The sequence below is a fragment of the Tachypleus tridentatus genome, chromosome 13, assembly GCF_004210375.1.
Source record: "Tachypleus tridentatus isolate NWPU-2018 chromosome 13, ASM421037v1, whole genome shotgun sequence".
Classification (NCBI taxonomy): Eukaryota; Metazoa; Arthropoda; class Merostomata; order Xiphosura; family Limulidae; genus Tachypleus; species Tachypleus tridentatus.
Genome location: NC_134837.1, coordinates 172,707,460 through 172,731,808, shown reverse-complemented (window position 1 = coordinate 172,731,808; position 24,349 = coordinate 172,707,460). Strand labels below are relative to the sequence as shown.

General features: G+C 33.0%; 1 protein-coding gene across 5 annotated transcripts in view; it reads right to left on the bottom strand.

The window, feature by feature from the left end:
- Positions 1-24,349, bottom strand: part of LOC143237785 (putative ATP-dependent DNA helicase HFM1) — a 137,483-nt gene that overhangs the window by 19,399 nt on the left and 93,735 nt on the right. For all 5 annotated transcript variants that reach the window (XM_076477365.1, XM_076477364.1, XM_076477366.1 and 2 more), the window contains 9 exons: positions 23,189-23,274; positions 21,527-21,610; positions 16,126-16,283; positions 14,725-14,828; positions 13,796-13,881; positions 9,259-9,325; positions 8,778-9,010; positions 7,596-7,800; positions 226-310 (listed from right to left, as the gene is read on the bottom strand). In XM_076477365.1, coding sequence (XP_076333480.1) covers positions 226-310; positions 7,596-7,800; positions 8,778-9,010; positions 9,259-9,325; positions 13,796-13,881; positions 14,725-14,828; positions 16,126-16,283; positions 21,527-21,610; positions 23,189-23,274 — 1,108 coding nt within the window. The remainder of the gene's footprint in view (positions 1-225; positions 311-7,595; positions 7,801-8,777; positions 9,011-9,258; positions 9,326-13,795; positions 13,882-14,724; positions 14,829-16,125; positions 16,284-21,526; positions 21,611-23,188; positions 23,275-24,349) is intronic.

Below are 24,349 nucleotides of genomic sequence, written 5' to 3'. Positions count from 1 at the left end.
CTGAATCAATATGGTACTAATGAACATTTGTCAACATACTAACATTGAAATGATTCAACCAACTACTTAAGTATATGTAGCTATGATTGATTTTACAGTGAAAAACTATTTTTAAATTTAAAATAAGAATTACAAAAACCAACACTTCTTAAACATATAAGAAATATAAGTGTACGATAAAAACTACTTCCTTGGAATTGATCTTACATTAAAGAGTATACATACAGATTAAAATCAGGTTTTGGACAATATTCTCCTAACTTTGGTGTTTGGTATTCTTTATTAGCATTTCTACAATCTTCTTTCATCTCTAAAAAAAAACACACAAAAATCTCGCTATTCCATTTAGCACAGTTTTAATCAAATTGAATTAATTAAACATTTGTTTCAAATAAACAAAATGTGAAAATAGTTTTAGAATCTTTAAATTGAAATCATTCTTATAAACTTACATTAACTATCTTATCAACTATCATATTAGCTGTTCAATCATGCCTTGAAAGTAGTAGTTTACATTCATACTAATATAATTCACTTTAATGATTAAATATTTAATAAAATGTTATCCATAAAACTCCAAACTTTCTTTAACGTAGAAATTTGTCTTTTATGTGATTTTTGATTGGGGTTTTTAATTTTATTTTCAACATGTTTATGATAAAAAAAATTATTACACTATAACCATTAAAAGATTTTCATGTGTGATGCTTAAAACAACAACAACAAATTCTCAGATGCAGTCTTCCCTGACAGTTAAATCAAACAAAACATTAATCATTATTTCAATGATAATTATGTATGGTATCAGGAAGACAAATTATTAATAATCATAAACTTTATTGTCTTAAACATACATTGTATAGTTTAAATGTATTTATTTTCATGCTAAATAATCATGTGTAGCATAAAAATCAAAAACTAAAACAAGATAAAAGTTATATTTCCAACAGTTACTTCCCTCTCTCCACAAGATTGTTATTCTTATCCAGTACTGTCCTCTTTATGCAAATGTTTTATTTACACATGCTGCAAGCTTTCAGCTCCCCATGTTGAAATTGAATGATTCCAACGTGTCTCTTGTGCAAATTATCATGCATCACTTCTTCACCAATAGGAGCATGACATACTCACACAATGCATGTAACACTATCCATATGCCTTTACCAAACTATCACTTCAAAGCTTGACAGAGAATGGAAGCACAGGAGAAAAGTGAGAAGAGAGAGTGGGAAGTGTGACAAGAGTTAAGCCCCTATAAGAAATACATTTTCAGTATAGCAATATTATAACTTCTGATACATTACTTACCTTCTTTTATAATATTAGGTAGAATCCCACACTGAGTTAGAGATGTAACCTCTACAAGGAAATAACAGAAGTATCACCCCTCCCAAAAGCATCTGGGAATGAGAGAGTCAAATCCAAAGATCTGATGAAGAGAACCGTACCACTTCTGAACCAGGTGTATGTTTCACCCATCTGTGAAATGTGTTGGAAATAAGAGCAGAAAAATAGAAGAGCACATTTAAGTGGGAGAGAACTGTGGCAGAATAGTGATCTCAACCATGTAAAACAAATGTAACTCAGTCCCACATAGTATAAAAATGGGTAAAGCAATAGATATGACTCCAGGTGTAATGTGGGTAAAATGCAACAGACCATACTGTGTAAGTCAACTACATTCAAAACTCATGCCACTAGGAACTTATATCCACACAGACATAGTATAAGGATCATGTTGTCTTTACCTCAAGTTCAATAAACCAGAGGGAATCCAGAATCACTCTGACTCCTGAGCATGGCACATGATATCTCTGATCTATCAATCCAGGGACCTGAAATCCAATACCAAAAAAGTCTGTATCATATAAATCAACTTTCCCAATAACATCCTTGGCATAAGATATAACAAGGAATAACAAAAAAAAAAGGACAGAATTGAAGCAAACCTCCTTAACTTCTCTGTGCCAAACAATACAGAAGAAGTATGATCAAGAGAGGAATACATATCTGAGAACTTATGCTGATTGGTTCTACTTTAAATCCAACACTCAGCCACAGAGTATTAGCATTCACACATAAGTAGGATGAGGGCTCCCAATCAAAAGATGAGCTGTAATTTGATGTCTCACTCTTTTGCGACTGAATAATGCACATTGAAGGATATCACATCATCTACACTCACAGAACACCTCTGCAATGAATGGTTATAGCCATTTTTGTGTGGGGCTCATTCAGAAGGGTGCCTCTACAGTCGACCGTCCCAGCAGTTTGGAAATGGAAAGTGGTAAGGACTCCCGTACTTCACTTTGAGAAAAAGAGGGGTGAAAATGTATTAGACAGTCTGGAGGAATGTAATCACCTAAAACAGTACAATGGATGGCCACAAAATCTTATCTTGAAAAACAGGCCATACCAAGCTATTAACTACAAGCATGGCACGGATGAGCAGTTGTCCCTTTCTGCTTTACACATGCAGTCCATGAGTGGTATAGTTCAAGACATGCATGTTTATAAGCAAAATATCATGAGGTTATTCACATACAAGTGATGTAGTAGAACACACCATCCATGGAAGATAAAGTGAAATTTAACATAACTGTATAGGGTGGATTTCAAGCTAAAGAATACCTGGTCACACACCATTCACCATGGAGTGGAATCCTTATGATTAGTAAATGCAGCAAGGACCCCTAAAAAGAAAAGAAAGTATGAGTATAAACTTACCCAGTCAAAGTCTTATTGTAAAAGAACAGCCACAGGTGGAGAACGAAAAATGAACATATTAAGTGTGGTCCACATGCCTGACCAATAACCTCCAATAACCAATTCCAGGATGAATATGCCAATCAAGTCAAAAGTCAAACCATACTATTCAGGGTAGAAGGAGAAAGACCACCAAGGGATAAACAGTCAGGAACTGGCATCACAAAAGAAAGCTTTGTCAGTAATATAATAACATCGGGTACAAACTGGACATAATCTATCTGGGTCAGTACAAGGGTAGAGATGAGAAACAGATGGAAGCAGGCATAGGAGGACTTACCTTCCCTAGTTGTCAAGTTCTTTGGGAAGAAGAAACATGAAAAGTCAATGGCAAACGAATCTGACCTTTAATATTCACAGGCTAAGAGGAGAAGGAAATACATTTTAAGGAAAAGAGGAAACACAGAGCATGAGGAAGTAGGTTGTGATAGAGGAAATGGAGGACCATATTAATATCTCAGTATAGAAGAGGAAGTTATCCAGGGAGATGACAAATCTGGATAGAACGCATTAACTTGGTAAGGACATGGAAAGCAAAACCTCAAGGGGATCAGGAAAAACAAAATGTATGGGATAACACAGTCTGACAACCTTATAGTGAAAAGACTGTAGAAACCTGTTCAAAAAACCATGTGAGAAACTCAGCCACATGAGTCATGGTAAATTGGTCAGTGGGGAATCCCTGAGTCACGGACTTATTATAGAACACTATTGATTTGCACTAATACAACTCCATTTTAAAAGATCATATGGAAAGAGATAAAAGAAAAGCCAATTGAAGGAAGAAACACAATCTCTTTGCCAAGTCATCAAAACCAGGTGTGAAGATGAAAGATGTGACTGGCTGAATGTAGAAGTGGTAGCCAAGGTGGATGAAAAAGGGAGGGAGACAAAGGAAGAGGTACTGAAATGAAATGAAAAGTTGCAGTTGTTGTAATTGTGGAATCCACAGTGAACTGGCCAATAAAGGAGCAATCAGAAGAACTCAAAACATAATTTTATGGATGAGAGATATCATTCAATGAAGAGTAATAGGATAGAAGGGTGAGCACAAAGGAATTTGTGAGGCTAATCCTGGCTAAAGGAATCACCAGCCAAAGCCTGAGAATGATGTACTGGGGACCAAAAGAGGTTAACTTGTGATTGAGGTAGGTGGTAAATGGATTTATGTAGTGGAAAAAACCCACTACTCACAATGCCACCAGAAAATTGGGGGATATAAAGACCACTATCAAATAAATTTGATTGGGGTTGGAAAGGGAATCTACTGTGTGACTGAAAGCACCCAGAACGTGACACATAATTAGATGAGTGAGGACCTATTACAGTAGATACAATGTTCAAAAACACAGAGGTCTCAACCAGATGCCCCCTTAGTGATTGAAATATGCTACTACCTGGTGAGATAAAGGAAGTGATTCAAAGCCTAACAAGACACAAGAAGCTCAAGAACATTGATATGCAAAGACTGCTTGTCAGTAAACCACCAGCTCAAAGCTTCTTGGTGATTGCCCTATGCAGCCCATACATAAAAGGGTGTGTTAGTGAAAAAGATGTAAATATGGATGAGAAGGAAGAAATAGGTAGGTAGGTAGGTATTTCATGTTTATTGGCACAAAGCTACTAGGCTATCTGTGCCAAACAAGATGTAGTACACTATAATGGTACATGGAAATGAAGGTAAAAATATATAAAATTTAGACCTGCCAGGAAGAATGAAGCATTAAGTTCAAACTTACTGTCAGTCACCTGAAGTTGGCCTTTCCAGTCTGGGTTCAGGTCAAAATAAAATTAAAAGAGGTAAAAGAAATCATGCTAAAACAGTGTATAGTCCAATAAAAACCTTAAATTAAGTTAAAAAGACCAATGGCACTTAAAAATGTAAAAACTTTGTTGATTTTGGAGGGTACTAGATTAAGATGTGCTGTTAAGGATTCTGTAGAAGGCATGGAAAGGTTTGTCTGTACTCCTACTATAGTATTGGAATGGATTACAGCAGCATAAGTCTGAGATGGAATTGGGAATAGTAATTTCTGAGCCTCTGGATAAATAATATTATGAACTATCTTGAGACGTTGAATTTCTTTCTCTTCCACCCATTTAGGGCAAGAAGTAAAATCGGAAGGATGTGGACCATTACAGTTAACACAATGTGGTTCTAGTTGGCATTCAAAAGCATCTTGGTCTTTACTGGCACAATGGGCACATGTTAAGGAACCATGGCAAAATGTTTTGAGTGATCACATCATTCACAATGAAAACATCTAACATGGTTAGGAATATAAGGCTGTACCTTACAATTCAGATATCCTGCCTTAATTGTGGTAGGAGGATGTGATGTTGTAAATGTTAATATCAGAACATTTATCAGCATCATAATCCTGTCTCTACGAGTAAAAATTTGGCGCATGGCTGTAACGAGGATATCTGACCCTGGAATGGTTTTTAAATCCCTCTCAACTATAACACCTCTGGAAGAATTTAAAGTAGAATGAGGAGTAACCTTAATGGGTATATCCCCAATGGCCTTCAACTTCAAAGAGGAGTTTGAAATGCTGTAATGAAGCTCTTTCCACTAAAACATCCCCAAACCATAATTTTTTTACCAATTTAAGTGAGCCAGCAAATCCTTCTAAACCCTTCTGAGTAAAAAAATTGAGATATCTGCCCCAAGGGTTTTTCAGTTAAAGAATGTATAATAAAAATTGCAGAACAAATTCAAATTGTGAGTCTGACCTTACAGAGTCATCAATGTGTGGTCGTTTGCCAGTATTTAGATTTTTCCATATGCTGTCATGCTTGTTTATTTTTTTTTATTTTAGGGGTATCCACAATGAAAAAAAATATTTCAGTGCCCACTGACCCCACCAATCATGGAGCTCTACAAGGGGATGCACTACAGTGCCATATAAGGTCACTGCAGTATCAGACCTAATGTCCACTACACCTGTTGAGGATGTCCTATGCTGGCACTCAAATGACCCTGGCTCAAATGGACTAGGCAACTGATCTTGGAGGGGCCACCTCAAGACTGCCTGGCTACATGAATTCAAGGCAAAAGTGGTGTGTTGGAGTTGGACCCCTCAACCACCAGGATCCTCTCCTTCCCTTCACGGGTCACCATGCACGGCAAACATATAGGTTGATATTTAGATCCCAGAAAAGGTAAACTGAAAGTACAGAACTTTCTCTGGGAGGTCCCCTCACAACATACAGGAATCCACATCAAGGGGGAAAGAAACAGGAGCCTATCAATGTGTAGGAGGAAGAAGCAAGATGTCCTCCAACATGTAGGCCTTATCTAACCACCAAAGCAGAATGATTAGCTATTAAGGAGGAAGAATGGTACCAGGAGCTGACATGGGATCCTGAGCATTAATCATAAAGAGCTCTCTGAAGATGCTACATATGCACATAAAAGAGGGGGACCAGTGACATCATTAAAAACCAATCTCCAAAAGTGATAGAACCTTGTAAGTGGGAAGTGAAGGAGCTAAAAGGTCGTGGCAAATTAACAGTTCCATGGAATGAAGTCATGGAGAAGAAGTTTGTGCCTGACTGAGATAAGTCTCAAAAGGACACCAAAGTAGATGTAATATTAGTTATGTCCAAGGAAGAACTTCTCTAATTTGATTAACCAGCTCACCAGATCAGTCATTAGAAGGAGCTGTTAGGTATAGCTGGCTGACTCCAGTTCATATTGAGCCAGAAGAAAGTAGTTGTTTATACAATGTTGGAATCACAACCACAGAGCATGAAGATTTTGAGCAAAAGCTTTGACTACTCAAACTGAAACATAACGGATGGAAGCAAGCCTTGAGGGTAGAGTATAAAATTGGTAAACAACCCTGTGATGGAGAAACTGAAGATATGGAAGAAACTGTGGTGACATAGAGATTTGTAGATAAGCATTGACAATATACATTTTGGTTATCCATAAGCCCAGAGATAAACACTCACCTTATGGTGAGATATGACTCTATGGCAAAATAGGGCAGTTGAATAAAGCAAATTAAAGTGGGAAAAATCAATGACAGGCCTCCAGTACTTAATTTTCTTAGGAACAAGAAAGGACTGGGAATAAAAAAACCTAGTGAAGGATGTAGAATAGGTTCAAAAGTCTGCTGAGAAAGAGTAAACTACTAATCAAAAGTATAACAAATAATACAACTATAATAAACTGGAATGAAACTGAAGTTAAGAAACAGTCTTAACAGAAACTAGAAGTGAAGAATAAACAAAGAACACTTCATGAGTACACTAAAAACAAATGTGAAACTTTAAACAAACAAACAAAAAACATGATCAAGCACAAGTGCTGCTAAATGAGAAGTAATAGTATGGAGAAGTAAGTGTATAGAAGGAGTAACATGCATCACGAGAGTATGTCACACCCTATTGATGGAGTAGTAATGCATGATGATTTACATGAGACACATGTTGGAATCATTCAATTCCAATGGGAGGGAGCAAAAGGCCTGTGGTATACATATAGAGAGCAGCACTGAGCAAAAATAGCTAATTTTGTAAACGGAAGGAAGTACTGTATAAAAAAATGCATTTGTGCATCCATCAAGAAAAACATTACAACCAACACAAAGGTTAAAAAAAACTTTGTAAATGTGAGAAAAAAAAGATAATCAAGCCACTAAAAGAAGGAATTAACATAGATTTTGTTAACATTAGCATAAATGAACTTAGTTGTGCACAATGACTCAACACTTTTTTCTTTACTTTTTAAAGTGTATGTTTTTTTTGCTCAAAGCTACTGAAAAGAATAATCTGCTAAGTATAATCCTGGAGTACTTTCAAAAAATAATAATACTCACCCATCTGACAATTGTATGATTCCCCACACTCTTTCTCCCTGTTTAACTGATAAAGATTAAGAATATCCCATCCTTTATATGTGTCTGTCATGATAGAGGTGTCAGAGATCTCAGGTGCACTTCTACTACAGGGTGTGTAACTAAATCTTGTCACCAGATCCTCCTTTGTAACTGTAGATTTAGAGGGTGTGGTGGTTGTTGTCAACTGTAATGCAGGAAAGAAAATATTTCAAATATTAAATTTTGCTGATTCTGAAAATAATAATCAGTTCCTTTTATTGGAAGAATTCTTTAAACAAAGACATTCAAGAAGAAACAACAAAGTTAATTCAAATAAAAAGAAACTGAAGTGAAGATGAGTATTTTCCAAATATGTCAAAAATACAAAATAAATATGATAGAACAACCTATAAAGATTATTTTACAAAAACTAATGGCATAAAAAAAAAGAGAGTACTAATCATTGACAATCTAAGGTTTATAAAAGTACTGTTTAAGAAAGCAGGATTGTTCAACATGAATAAAAATATTGAATAAAAATTTATGGAAAGGCATGCATATATTTAGATGAAGACTATATCTGTTGATGTAGGCAAGTAGTAACATAAGTACAAAGGACAATTTTCTGTTAAAATCTTCAACAAACCATGCAACCCCTACACAAACTTAACTAAGCAGGACTGGTACAACAGTAAAGATATTAAATATACCTTTAGAATAAAGCAATGATAATACCAACAAGAAAGAACAAACAGAAGCCCACAAGTATAGGATAGTACACCTGTAATGGTTCAAGTACAGCAGCAGCTTACAAACATCTAGACTAATGGCCATCCAAACAAAACAGGAAACTGAAGCTAAACTACAGTAAATATTTGATGTAACATAAAGGATACATTAGTTATCAGTTAGAAGTAGTTATATACATTAAAATATTGAAAGGTGAGAGTGAAACAAAAGTTAAATTACTGAAAAGCGTGCACACAAATGCATGTTTTAAGAACAAAATACATTCAATGCAAAGCTGAAGAGTTTTCTTCTATTGGATTTGAAATCAAATAATCTAACTTTTGTAGAACATATGAAACACAGAACATATTGCAAAAATACTTATACAACAAACTAACACTGAGTATTAAACAATATTTTTGCTATGCCTAAAACGGTAACAATTTATTTTACCTTCAATCTCTTTGCAGAAGATTTAGACAAGAAATTAGCTCTATTATGCAATTCATCAAAGTATGAACTATGATGATTTTCTGATGGTTTCTTAGCATTAAAAGTAACCCCAAATTTGCAACAGTCATGGCCACAGAGTTTTTTGTTGGTACAATGATGATTACAAGTTCTTCGACCAGGTTCTATGCCTGATAACTGAGGGTGAATTGGGTAGTTAAAATTCCTTTTGGCTTCTACAAAATAAAATGCCATAAATGGTAATTGTGATCCTTTATTAACAAAGAAAAACATTGTAGATGTAATAACCTTTGTTACTGATGCTTTCTGTGTAAATTTACAATATATATTCCTATACAGTAACATACTAACATTAAGTAACAAAAAACAAGTTATTTTAAACATTTTATTTTACATCATTGGTATCATTTTATACATTCATCTGCATTTAAACTGAGATCAGATTGTAATGAGTCGATTTTACCTTCAATTACTGATGGACTCAAATCAAAGTCACTTCCTGGTAACAGATTTTCAACCTTTTCTTTAACCTAAATTTAAAAGAATGCATAAATATAACTTTCAAATCTGCTAGAAACTATATTCTTGCACAGATCTATCAACTGTGGTTAATGGTAAGCCATATCACATTCCAATAAAGTAAGATTTCTAATTCTTTTACTTTTGATCAAACACTTGAATTGTAATCATACCACTATGTTACAAAATTCCTAGGCAGAAAGTGTTATTTCCCAATTGCTTATGCCTAAAGTAAATGGAAAAGACCTATTTTTTTCTTCAAACTTTGCTTTTGTGACCTGGGAGCATATAACAAAAACATGATGGGAGACTATATTTGAGGGTTGATATGTGAAAGTGATTTACATTACAGTTGTAAATCTTGAAAAACTACTCACTTCTAAACAGTTTTGTTCATTTTTTTATAACTTTAGTATAAATACATGTAAATCTTGATTCATATGTTGTTTTATTCAAACATTATGTAAGTGAAAATGTGCAAATTTGCCCATTTTTACATAGAAAATAGGTTAAGTTCTAAACTTCATTATCCACGTCCAAAAGCAAAGTTTAAGGGAATAATGGCCATTTTCTGTACTTTTAGAATATAAGAAATTAAGAAATAACACATACTATTCAGGAACAAAATTTGTGTTACATAGTGTAATTTAACATGATTGAAAATAATTATACTTGAAGACATATTTTAAACTATTTCACCACACAGAATAAACACAATGAAAAAGCCAACAACTACAAATTAGTTGATTTATTCCATCAGGGTCTGTATTTAAACACTGATGAATTAGTGACAAAGGTCAAGATACTGTTGTAATGATTTCTATTGCTGGCCAAATACTTTTGGATTATTCAGTAAAAAGAATAATGCAAAGTCTGGTCCACTTACAATTAACAAAGAAATGCCTTTTCCTTTTAACTTTTATATTTAATGCACCCATGATTGACAACTGGTCTCAGATTTATTTTTCAAATAAGCTAGTAACAGAAACACTTTTACTTGTTAATTTTAAATTTATACCTTTATTTCTTCATCCAAACACAAACACAATAAGATGCCAGTAACAGATGAAATGGTCAAATCATGCACTGATTACAAATCAAGAAAATTTCAGTGTGAACTGAAACAAAACAATTCTTCACTTATAACACAATACGTTACCAGAATTGGCTGAACTTCATCTATATCATCTGGCTTGTGGGCTTTAGGATTACAAAACAAGAGACAAAAATAAAGAGAAGTCAACAGAACAATAGAAATACCTGATTCAAATATCCTACTGAAACAATTAAAGAAGATAGGTATCTTACAAGTCCACAGAAGTCAACAAATGAAATGCCTAAAATTCCAAGCTACACAAACAATCTGTTAGAGATTTCTGTATTGCTTGTTTGAATAGGCTACCTTTCAAGAAGCCTGTCCATACAGAAATACATACATGCTAACTTGAGACTTATGAACAAAGATTTCAGTATATAAAAGAATGAAATTCATGACTATTTCAGTGATTACATTAGTAAGGGAACTCAACTGATGACTTAACATAATTTAGTTACCACAAATATTAAGAGCTTAAATATATTTTTAGTGTTTTTGTCAAGTGCAGTCCATCTGAGCAGAAAACACCCAGTGAAAGAGTTTTGCATAACATCATCCATTCAATATCTTGACAGTAATTTATTAATAAAACCACAAATGTGGTTTGGTCTGCCTGGGCAAAAACATCTAGGAATATTTGTGATATGGAGTGTGTCAAATGTGGCCCATCTGGACAGAAAACATCCAGTAGACGTTCCTTCCTTAAAAAATATACTGTGTAGAGAGGCTGATGTAAAGGCATCTGGGAAAAGCACCTGATGTTTTACTGAGCACAGCAAGTGTTCATCTGGGCAGAAAACATCCACTGGAAGCACTTTCCATAAAATTTGTATTTCATGACTAACAAGTGCACTCTACACAGGCAAAAATCATTACAGAAAAGTGCCATGGACTGAGTATATTATAATATTGTGTAATATAAAAGAAAACAACAATAGTCCTTTTCTAATAGAGTGGTTAAATATGGCTATGAAGTTTATTTTATCATACAAACCCCATTCCACAGGAAACCTCCATGGTCCATCACTCCAGGGACTGGGAACTGGCAGTGGTAAAAACTGATGTGCTCCACTAGAAGAAAAAAAAAGGGGGGATATGCAGTACACACTGGGGAGTCTGAACACACTGAATAAAATGTGAAAGGTGTCTGTGTTTCTCTATTTTGAGAAGCAAAAAGACCCCAATTACAAGAATCACAGTTCAGTAGCATGAGCAAAAATTCCTACCTGTTTGAGTATATATACTTATACACACCACTGGAAAAAACACATGATGGTCTTGAAAGAAACACCCCATCATTACAGTGAGTGTTATAAATAAAAGTATACAGATTTAGTGCTGATACAGAAAAATCAGCATACCTGACCAGACAACACCTGTTACTAGGCAGGATCCTAAAATACAATGAAAAACAATGGAAAAAGATTTAAGAAAATAATATGCCAACTTACTTCAGTCAAAGACAAACAGATGTGTGAATAATTGCCATTGGAAAAAGATGATATTCAACTGAGGAAGACACAGCCAGAACATGCATATAATATGTGCCAAACATATTGGGAGCTGAACAAGAAAGAGGAATGAAAAACCCCACCTTGATCAGTTCTCTGTTGAGCTAACAAACAACAACAGCCCTGTTCTCTGTGGAGAGGGTGATAGGAAGGTCCAAGGAATTATGGAAGAAGAACCACTGGTCAAGAAGCATCCACTGTAGGGTATGTAAGAGTACTCAACCCAAAGGAATAAGAGCTATTAAGAAAGCCCACATCCCTAAAAAGAAATAAAACCTCCCACTCAGTAAGGAAAGGAGAAAATAGAACATTCACAACTGCCCACTTCATACCACTGAGCCAAAGTGGAGAAGTCTGGGTACAGTTCCAATGTGAATTTAAGAGATCCTCCAAATGAATAAGGTATTGTGTGGGGGTTAGAAAAAGACTTCTTCAACTTGATGAGAAACCTCACCTGAGCAGACTTCCAATTCTGTATATATTTTGTTATAGCCAAGCCACACTGAGCTACCTGTTTTCTCCAATAAGGGGAATTAAACCCCTAATTTTAGCACTGTAAATCCAAAGACTCAGTGTTATCCCACTAGAAGACCAGACTCCCAAAGTAAGTAAGTAAATATGAATGACAGAATGGGCTTAGAAAGAGGCAAGCAGGAGCAGTCATCCATGCAATGATGAGTCTGTACTTCCAATGGGTGAAGGTGATGAACAAATGAGTAGACTACTTGACATAACATATAAGGTGCTGTGCATAGAACTGTAAGAGACAATCCCTGTGGGCAAACTGAAGATAACAACAAGACTCTAGAACAATGGGAATAATAAATAAACATCTGTCATATTTAACTGGAATATTCAAAGTCCTAGGTAAAAAAAAAAACACTGAAGGAAAAGAGGTGGGACTCCGTAGTAAAGTGAAGTGTCTCCATAAAGGTATTCAGCCAATGATGGATCTCCAATCTCCTGACCCTTTGGAAACAATAAAGAGATGGGAGAAAATTTTACATTTGATAGCTTCTTTGTCTTGAACCAACTCTAAGACAACTGGATCAAGCACAAGAGGAAAAAAAAACCAGGAAAGAGGATGATGAAAGGAGACTAGAATTGAAAACAAAAACTCTCAGAAAGAACCCATAAAAATAAAAGATCTGTCATAAATGGTCTCAAATGTTTGAAAACTGTTGCAACCTGACCCTCACCTGCCCTTGAAATGAAATACCATTACCAATAATGCTTACTTCTGTAGAAATGGGAACAAAGATTATGGCTGGGAATACCTGTAGTAAGGTAAAGGACAAGGAGAGAAGTAAGGTAAAGGATATGAAGAGAAGAAGAGAAAAGATTCATTCATTACCTATGGAAAAAGTGGATAAACATGTGTTTAGTTCATCCTGAATTTTAGAATATGATAACTAAACTTAGTTTTACATTATTTTCTAGGCTTGAGAAATATTTTTAATACACTCATATTTACATATGCTACATATGTTTGCTTAAAATAAGTTATCTAGCCAAATAAAATATAATAATGGGCAAAGAATACAGGACTATGTAATTATATCATTCTTACCTCTTTAGTTGTAAAGATAAGAGTGCATTGTTTTATCAGTCAGCTATTCTTGCTGTCAATGATAATTTTGACCATTTAGTATCATACAGACTGTAGTTACTTATGCTAAGAAATTATTGCACTGTATCCAACACAGAAAAAATTCATCTTATAAATGATCACTTGTTGAAGCTTTCTTTTTTTACTGTAGTATTATATGTATAGTATCAGTTTTAAGTTCATAAATATCAAAATCCATAAATTAAATGCTGTATTATTTTGGCCATAAATTATTCCCTCTAGAATTTAATAACAATATAAATACCTGAGGAATTGGAAACTTTTTTCCAACAGAAATCTTCTTAGGACCCAAATAGAATGGGGTATAAGTGCTCTGAACATCAAGACCAACTACAGGAAAATGAATAACACATAAGGTGTAGAAATTATTTTAAATAAACATACAACAATAAAAAAATCTTTTTGAACTCCACAAATTAAAAACTGATAACTTAAGAAACTGAAATATGTTCATTCTGGTATAATTTTTCTCCTGGTTTCGTTAACATATAAAATAACTGAGTGAAGATGCATTTAAATTTCCAGTCCTCTGGGATTTGATATTACTTTACATCTAATTAAAGTTATTAAATATTTATGGGATATTCTGACACTAAATATTTAACTTTTAATTTATTTATTTCAGCATACCTTTATACTTATCAAGCTGCATTTTAGGCTTAATTGTAAAAAAGAAAAAAAACCACAATTTACTGTGATACAAGAAAAGCACTATGTCATCCAACAGTCTTATTTAAATTTTGCACACAAACTTTCATGTAAAACAAATTAATATATCTTAAAATTTTTTCTTTAGTTTATAACAAGTTTTAAACTAAAACATAATACTTCAGTTCAATCAAATAAGAAATGCACATCTGAAAGCAAAATACAAATACTATATATTATGCATATATATGATATTAAATGGAATTATTTACTGATGAATGAATGGTAGAATGAAAATTCTGAGGAACCTATCTTTGGGAATTATTCCACAAGTTTTATATTATGCTATAAAATTTTATGTTATGGTATAAAGAAAAACTTTTTATATATACTAGTTAAAAATTATATACCACTAAACTTATTACTCAACTATTTTAACTTTTCTATTTATTAACTGCATTAATTTTAGATTTAACAGAATTTTTAAGAAACATTTTTTGATGCTTAGATAGAAATCAAACTAACCGTAGTGCTCACTAATTAGATTTACAGAAAGCTGATCTCCTTTTAAAGCACGCTGTACTTCAAATTTCTTCACCCATTCTTTGTTTTTGATTAACAAGTAGTCACTGCAAAAATATTATGTGTTATAAGGTTTGCAATTGATCTGTAAGTCATCAAAAAATTATACCTTAATATTGTTTAAAATTATTATCAACAGAATGTAGGCTAATTGATATAAAATCATTTGAAAGAGGTATTTCTCTCATATGGCTGAAACAAAAATAAAATATTATGCAAACTGTGGGATTTCTATTCTTTAAATCTTCACTTTATTAAAATTATTTTTCAATTTCAAGCTTTTACTCTTGATGCATTTTTTATATGCCCCAGTAGATACCCCACAAACATCAACAACATTTAGTAATTAATAATCAGATGATAATATATTATGGCAAGAATAGAAGAAACTGGTGTAGGTTCATATTATCCTTTGGTCTAATTTATGTTCTTACTGGTAGCTTTACCACCTTAAATGATTTTTTTAATAAATTTACTTCCAACAAAGAAACACAGTGGTATGTTACAACTGAGGTGCATATTTGCCTTATATTTAAAAAAAAAAAACTTAGGTTTTTTGTTTCATCATTGTAAGAGAACTTTTCTCTATGTATTGTATCCTATCATAAACTATGCATAAAATTATATAAGTACTATATTCTGCATAATGAAAAACACTGGAACCAGAGTTATCAGTATAAGGTCTAATATTTTCTCAATTTTTTAATATATGTTTAAAATTAGTAGCACTGAGCTGTAAGTATTTTATTCATATCAACCAAACTTAAAGCTATAACTATGATAAATGCTTATTAATCAGAAAACTACAGATAACTTACCAGGAATGTTTATTGATTTCAAACATTACAAACCATTCAACTTCAGTGAATTAACCTTGGATGTTAGTATTTTTATGAGGACATTAGATACCTTGATTGGAGAAAAGTCAGCTTGTAAATGGCATGAGGCTAGCCATTAAGCAATGTGTAACAATACCAATTAATTTCCTCTTTGTAAACTGTTGATAAAATACTTAGTATTGTCTGTAAAACTTTTGCACATAAACCATCATTTGCACTAATTGTTGTAAATTGTATGTATCAATCTTGTTAGCTAATATCATAGATTTGCTACATATCAACATTCAATCAACTTCTAAATTCAAATTAAAGTTTCAGGCTATTTGAAATTGTAATATGTAACATAATAAATCAAAAACTTGTCTGAGACAAGTTATAATAAATAACCAGATTTACAGTAGGTATATAGCTAGGAAAATTAACCTCAAACTGGCCTCAATAAAAACATTTACACATAAAATAAACAACAATTACAAACAACATGCCATATAACCAAATCAAATACCTGATGCGTTGCTTAAGAACAACTTTGTTGTCACTGTCTCCTACAATTAGCTGACTAGCATGTTTTTCAGGAGCTGTACGTCTATTCTGAAGTTTGTTCCAGTTGCTTAGTGTGAGTATAATACAAAGATCAGCCTGACAGCTGCTGTATCGAGATCCCTAAGATAGTGTTATACCAATTTATGTAAATATAGAATTAGTAATTTCCCACTATAGCAAAATATATCTCAGCAGTATGTTTATTCCAACGAAAATCTATAATTAAAAGACTGACTGAAAATTATGGAGACAGTGTGGTTTACATAGTATTATATATTTTTCTTTACTCCTAGAATTATTGATGTGTTTTTTTTTTCTCTTGATAATGCTATTGTTCTTTGGTCTACTCTGAAAACAAGACTAGCTTTGCCAGTTTTTCTGCATGACAGTAAAAGTTAATTCAGTCAAAGTAATAATTCTAGATAATTGGTGCTAAATATAAACTAAAACATATATACAATAGTATGTTATAATTCTTACCGTAACTCTCATCAGCAAGTTACTTAAATAAAACTGATAGTAACAACAATTCAATTACTTAATATAGATCACACCATATAGGTTTATGTTTATAAAACTGTTGATATGAATAGCTCCTTGAATAATACTATTTCTGTCATATCCCTGCCAATCTACTGAGCCCTAGTATAGGTCGAAAGGCCACATTGGCACTGAATATGGCAGATGTAGTACAGTTAATGTAATATTACACATTCCTGTGCTTTCATTCATAAGTATTAAGAATTACAAATAGTGTAAATTAATACCTAACTCCCAATAACTAATTATTTCCCTCCAGAATTAATCAGTTAAGAGAAGTAATAGAAAATACTCAATATGTTAACACAAAGAAGTCTCTTTACATATCTCTGTAATGACTACACACATGTCCAATAAATTAGTTGAGTTTCTAATAAACTAAGAAATCTTCCAGACTAAAATACTTTAAGAATTTTATTTAATGAAAAAAGAAAGTTATAACACAGTAAGCAAATTAAATTCAAAAGAACTCACTTAGTCTAGAAAAATAAATAAAAAATGTTACTCCAATAATACTTGTTTTCTTTCACATTACTTAGCTAGTATTATTCAACTGCCAAAGTTTCTTCCTTTGCCCATCTATGCATTAGTCTGATTTTTTCTCATTTGAAAATATTTGTCTCGTGACACTCTCCACCAAAGTCAATGTGCCCTCTATCCTGGTAATGTATATAATGCATTTAGATAACATTATCACTTTTTTGAGACTGATTCAATTCATGCTCTATAACACCAGTTCTTAGTGGGGATGAAATGCATGAGAGTGTGATTAAAGGTAATTATTATTTGAAATATATTTACAATTTAAGAAAATGTTAAACTCCAAATTTACCTCCACAGTATTGGTGTTTTCCTACTGCAAAGCCACATTGGGATATCTGCTGTGTCCATCTAGGAAACTGAACCTCTGATTTTAGGGTTGTATCTGAAGACATATCTCTGTCCCATCAGGGGATCACACTATAGCCACAATCCCATATTGAGAATGTGAAGAGGCTGAGGAGGGCATGGGTGCATAAAAAGAAGATTAGCACCAAGGTGGAGAAACCACACTGCACCCAGAACTGGCATGCTTTTCACCCAAAACATAATTCATGTTGGTTGTTTGTTTTGGTGTTTTGTGGTGCAAAGCAATTTGGATTAAGACAAATGACTGCTACCTCAATGGTCACCTGTAATATACGAGAAGTTAATAGGGTAATATGGTAAGAGTGCTCCCAAGAAAGGAGATCCAAGGTTTGAAGATAAGGAGTCATGATCCAAGTGTCCCCTTGACAGGAAATGCAATAAAACACTATGGAACTGTCAGAGTGAAGTCTGATGATCTTCCCCTTAATAAAACCAAATCATGAGATATTGTTTTTCAAGTGCAAGAAGGACTAAAACATTGTGTAGGTAAGCCTTGTTGTTTGTGCCTAGTACTTTGGATTTCCAAACTATTGGGATATGCACCCCCTCCCTGAAACAAGAAATTTATAAAGAGATGGACAAGATGGTAACAGAGGAATCCATATCTTAGTACTGTCTCAACGTAACAACTTGAGATCAAATAATGATTCTGAATAAAGAAACTAGGGAACCTAGTGAATTGATGTTTATGATCACTTGATCACGTAAAAACCACTGAAGGGATCTCTTGTGTACTCATCCCAAAGACATGAAGGATTCAAGTGATGCCCATGTTCCCAAAAGAGTGTGCAGTGGGAGAATGAGGGGTAAAAGTTGAGTTTCCTATTCTATAACATGGAGTAGAATGGAAATCAGCTGAGACCAGATGAGATAAGAGATAAATTAACCAAATTGTGAGATACTGAGTTGGAGCAAGAATAGATATCACAGCTCTCAGAATAAAGCCTACTTTTGTTGTTTCTGAAAGAAGAATCTGGGTGTAAAGTTTTGACAACTGATGACATGGTGCAAGCAGTTATCAGTTGTCCAGTGAATGGTGTGTGCACAGGGCTAGGGAATAATGGAAGTGACAAGAAAAAGGTCGTCCAATTTGGCAGAACCCACATGATGCCAATGCAACTGCAAAGGTAAAAATCCTGAAATGCAGTATCTGCCCCTTGTGCACAGAAAATGCTGACAGCAGAAGATGCTAACACTATGGCAATGTGTAGATAGGGGCTGACTACATCAAACTTGGACAATCACAATCCTAGTGAAAGATGCCAACTCTGATTGAAGAATGAGTCACTTGTGGACCTTGGAGAATCTACACATTGATATAGACAAGAAAGATCAATGACTGTAAACCAATTTCCTGTCTTTTTAGGCATAACAATTGGCAGGAATAAAACCCCAAAAGAACTAGCAAAACTCTAACTCTACCCACAGAACAACCAAACTCTGACAGCCACAGAACTGAAATGAAAACCCCATAGGTTGGGTGGATAATGGTGGGGAAGATGTGAGCTGAATGATTAACCCTGACTCAAGGAACCTGTAGTACCCATGGATTCATGAATAAGATTACCACACATCCAGAAATTCTCAGTTAAAGCCCCCCACAGACACCGAAGGCATACAAAAATCACTGACACTGCTGGTGGCATTCCAACTGAGAAGTGAAACCCGTGGGTGTCACAAAATGTATTCTGGGTACAAATGTACTGAGGGACTAATTCTGAGGTTGAGTCCCTCAATTAGGGGTAAAACTAGGACCCTCTGTGTGAGCTGATGAAAGTCGAGATGCTCATAACAACAGAGACTAATATAGAAACTAATAATCTAAACAGTGTGAATGGTAACAATGGTTCCAGCTCATCAGCAATGAAGTTGGTGATCCAGAGAGTTCAAAGAAAGACTAGTGTTCGAAAAACAACATACTGGATGTTCAAGTTATAAGTCCTTAGACTTACCACTGTCACACCAGAAGACATTGATCTATTCAGATTAACTACAAATGCTGCCTTAGAACCTCTAATTTTGAGGAGTAGATGTATTCTACCTGGCAGTGGTAGGCTAAATTACCTGGTTCCAACCATGGCAGATAAGGTATAGCTGTCCCTTCATGTAATTGAGCATTAAACCTCCATGCATGTCCGTGGATGGAGAGAAAACAAAATATTCACTCCCAGACCTTTCATTCATCAAGTAAGGTGAAGGCAAAAAAGCAATGGAGGAAAGACTTAAAGCATCACACTCTTGATAGACCAATTGAAGAAAACAAATCAGAGGCCTCCTTTTTTATTTCTTTTAAAAACTGTTCTTATTACCATTGTTTGGAACAACATTTTGTCAGGTAAGTTTGTTTTGTTAGAGCAACATTGAACTATCTGCTATGTTTGCTATAGAGAACTGAACCCAGGACTTCAGCATCGTAAGTACATAAGCTTACCACTGTCTCTCAGGGTGACTGAGAAGCCAACAGAATAAAAGAAAATGTAGAAAAACAAAGTGAATCTAAATTATATCCTGAATGTCCAGGATCACCCTCACTTGCAACCTCAGAGCAGGAGCACCACCAAACCAAATATATGTCTCCATCTTATCACAAATAAAATCACTGACAATCGCAACTGAGGTAAAAAACAACCAGGTAACACTCAATGTATCTCTAAATGGTTTAGTATTGAGAAACCTGTTAGTGATGCTTTGTTGTGAAAAAATGATAATACTATCTGAATGAGATGCTTATATACAGTTCCAGGATAGAGGGTGAGCTGATGTAGGTAGATAGTGTCAACAGATAAATATCACCAAGGGCAATCAGATGAGGAATAAAAGACTGGAGCAAGCAAGAATAAATCAGAACAATGCTTAAATGGGCAAAGGAATAAACCCTGGCAGTCAAGTAATAGCTGTAGTGTGAGTGGAGGTAAGTATACTTTTAAGTATGTAACTAAATATATAAATGAAAGGATGAGAAATTATTTAAATTTTTTCATACTTTCCAATTGTCTATGATAACAATGATAACACATTGCTTTTATTGACCCAGTACAACACTCCAATTTCCACTAGTTTTAAATCACTGAAAGAATACTTAAAAACATAATACATCTTTTATTAATTACAATTGAATTACAATCAATAGTGAATGGATACACTAAGAATAATTTACTGATTAACACTGCCAAAATTAAAAAAATAAACTCTACATCCAATATACTTGATACCTACATTAAACATTACAGGCAACTTAAAATTCATTTTAAAAATGTCTTTTTTATGTAAATCTTGAAATTGAGAAAAATGTAAAAAAATTGAATTTCTAACTAATACTTTGGAATTTCCTTTGTTCCTCTTTCATAGACACAATGTGTTTTGTTTCTTAGCTGCTTTTAGCTATTCATTCAATAATATAGGTCTGAATCACACCTGTTTAAAATTTTCTTTAGAATTATTTCAAGTCAATTTATCAGACTTTGTCATGTTGCTATCTTTTCTTCAAGCATAACTTCAACTTAATAATGTATGTTTTTGTTAAATTTCCCTACATTGATAGAAAAACACTTAATATTATTAGAAAAACAGAATCTATATAATAATAATTGAACTGCCATTTTATGATAATAAAATTTCCTTTATTGTGTGTGTGTTTGTTCAGATTTAATGTTTTCTTTAACAGAATCTCTGCAAAATGCAGCAATCTGGACTAAAAGTAGAAACATTGTTATTGGAGTTCTATTACAGCTAAAATTATCCATTAATTAATGTATGTATCTATGTAAAAGTGAAATATGTTTCATATTCATAAAAACAATCACCTTACTCAAAAAAGACAAACATAATGATAACTTTTATGATAAATATAGAGAAATCACATTATGAACTGGTGAACTTTAACAACAACAAAAACAAACTCAGTGTGTAAGAACCTGTTCAATTGTTATTTCATATTTAGGAAGATGTTCCACTGTGTCACGTAGCTGAGTTCCAAATGGAGGATGTCTGTTTGTGATCTGTAAGAACCAAAAAAACATCTCTCAGTGTATGATTTACTTAAACAAGTAAATACACTAAGTTATCCTTATGTGTGCATAAAGTGTATTCAAATATTTTATATATGTAACAAGACTACAATACAAATACAAATTAAACATGTCAACTGAAAAAAAATTATATTTCATATACATTACATTTTTTTAGAGATTTAAATTGCACTCTATATTTCTGTTTAAGAAAATAAGCTCACCTGTGGGTGAGAGAACTGAACATTTAAAAACCAGAATACTGACTAGTTTAGGACAATAAAAATAAATACAAACTGGCCAACAAAATCATCAGTATTTAAAATAAATACAAGTTAACACTTAACAAAGGGTAAAACATAAATGAGTACAAAATACACAAAGATAGAATTGACAGCCCTGGCTTTTACAGAAGTTAGTAAGAAACAACCTTATCTTAAAGATAGTATTTTATTTTAACACACTTCTTCCCTGCAGTTGTTCACCTTCTTTGAGAGCAAATTAACCTATATTTATGATGTACTTGTTCTGTCTTATGTTTTATGTTCCTGACCAATTTGGTTGGCTTTCATAAAAAAATATCCTCGGAAAACAATAATTTGTTTTTCTTCCTAAACAGGATACCACAGAGTCTGTAACAGAGGAATATAAAATAATAAATATAGTTACTGTAAGTAAACTTTATATGAGTGTTTGGCATGGCCTGTGATTAAAGCAATTAACTCAAAATAAACAGGTTGCATGATCAAATCCTATCACTAAACATGTTTACCATTTAAGCCATATGGGCATATAACATTACTGTCAATTGGTCAATCATAAAGAGTAGTCAAGAATTGGCACTGGATGGATGTCAACATGCTGCCTCATTACCAATCTATCATTTTCAAATTAGGAAAAGTTACTGCAGATAACAGTCAAGTAGCTTTGGACAAAATTCAACAAATAAACTAACATTTTATATTAGAATCCAATTACTAAAATTATGGTGTTGCAAAAAGGTATTATTGGTTGATATTGTTACACATGCAGTATCATGGAATAGCTAACTACAAATTAATGTAACCATATATATACATTTAAACTGGTTAAGTTGGAATTATTTGTTTATGAGAAAATGTCTGTGAAAGACTAGCATCTATTTTTAGCAATTCATCAATTTGTTTTATTTTGTTCAGAGCAAATTTATATCATGTATTCACATTTAAATTTCGTTACTTTTTCTGGATCTAATTTGGAATCATGCATTTTGTACTGAGATCTCATAAGATAATTTTCAGCAATGTGGAGATTACTATTTATAAGTTTAATGAGGAATTTCTTGGATTATGCATAGAGAAATTATTATGAGAGTTCTTAAGCACATACATGATATTAGAAATAATGTCTTCCAAGTTTAACCCAGCATCAAGTTGCTATCATTCAGCTAGTTAAACTTAACCTGTATTGATGTCTGCATTAATTTATTTACAATTAACATTGATAAATGAGAAAATATATAATACTTACATTCTTCCATGCTTCTAAACACTACAGTGTGTTATTAAAACAAAACAAAACAAACCTCACCATTTCTAACTCTCTTGGATTTGTCTCTTCCAGAATTTGAAAAGATGTGATTCCAGCATTCACAAGAGCATTTGACAAAGTTACACCTATTGGATAAACAATATACAGTTGAGAAAACAAATCACAACAATGAAGTAAAATTTTTACTGTAAGTAAGAAGTTTAAGAAAGAGGACTAATACTGTAGTGGCTTCCCAACCATTTTAGTGATATATGTTCACTTAAGTGTAATTTGCATTGAGTATAAATACTTTTATGGTAATAAACAATTTGTTCCAATGAAAATGAACAGATGATACTCAATTTTATCTAAAAATATAATACAAATTGTAAATTCAAAAAACGTCATAGAAAATATAGTTACGAATCTTGAGGATTGTTTCACTTTGTGGCATGAAAAGAAATATGTGAAAAGCAATTCTTTGAGTAATAACAATTATATCATGCTATACTAATATCACTGTAAAGTAGTATTGTGAAAGTCTTGAACAGACCTGTTAGTTTTATGTTTGTGTACTCTTTACTTGTATTTAAGTAGATAAAAAAATTTAAGTAGCAAATGTTAATTTGAATCCATTCTATAAAAACACTTATTTTTCTACAAAAATAAATTATAAAGCAGATGCACTAAAATATTAAATTCCTTCTCACACATAAGTTACTTAACACATAATAAAATTATTACTTCTTTACTTTAACTGTAAAACTAAACCCAGTAAAATACTGTTAACAAATAGTTCATAAATGCCTGTTAGCAATAAAAAAATTAACCATATTTCCTACGATAGATTTTTCATTATGCCTAATTATTTCTATCATCAAGCTTGAAAGTTAAATTTCAAATATTTCATTTTTTTCTTTTTATATTTTACTAAACTAAAAATAGCTATGAATTAAATGTTTTAAAAATCTTTTAAGCAACTGTATAATTAAAAATACACTAATATTATATACTTATTTTTCCAATTTAAGAAAATAAAAAGAAGTATATAATACCAACAAAATGAATCACAGTTTTGCATTACCTAATTTTTTATATCACTGCTATTAGATTTCCCATTTCAAACTGAAACCTTTAAGACTTGTTTTTAGCACATATTCAAGAACAAAACAGAAAAGAAAAAGCTCTCTTCATGTTTCTGTACATCAGGTTCCCCATTTA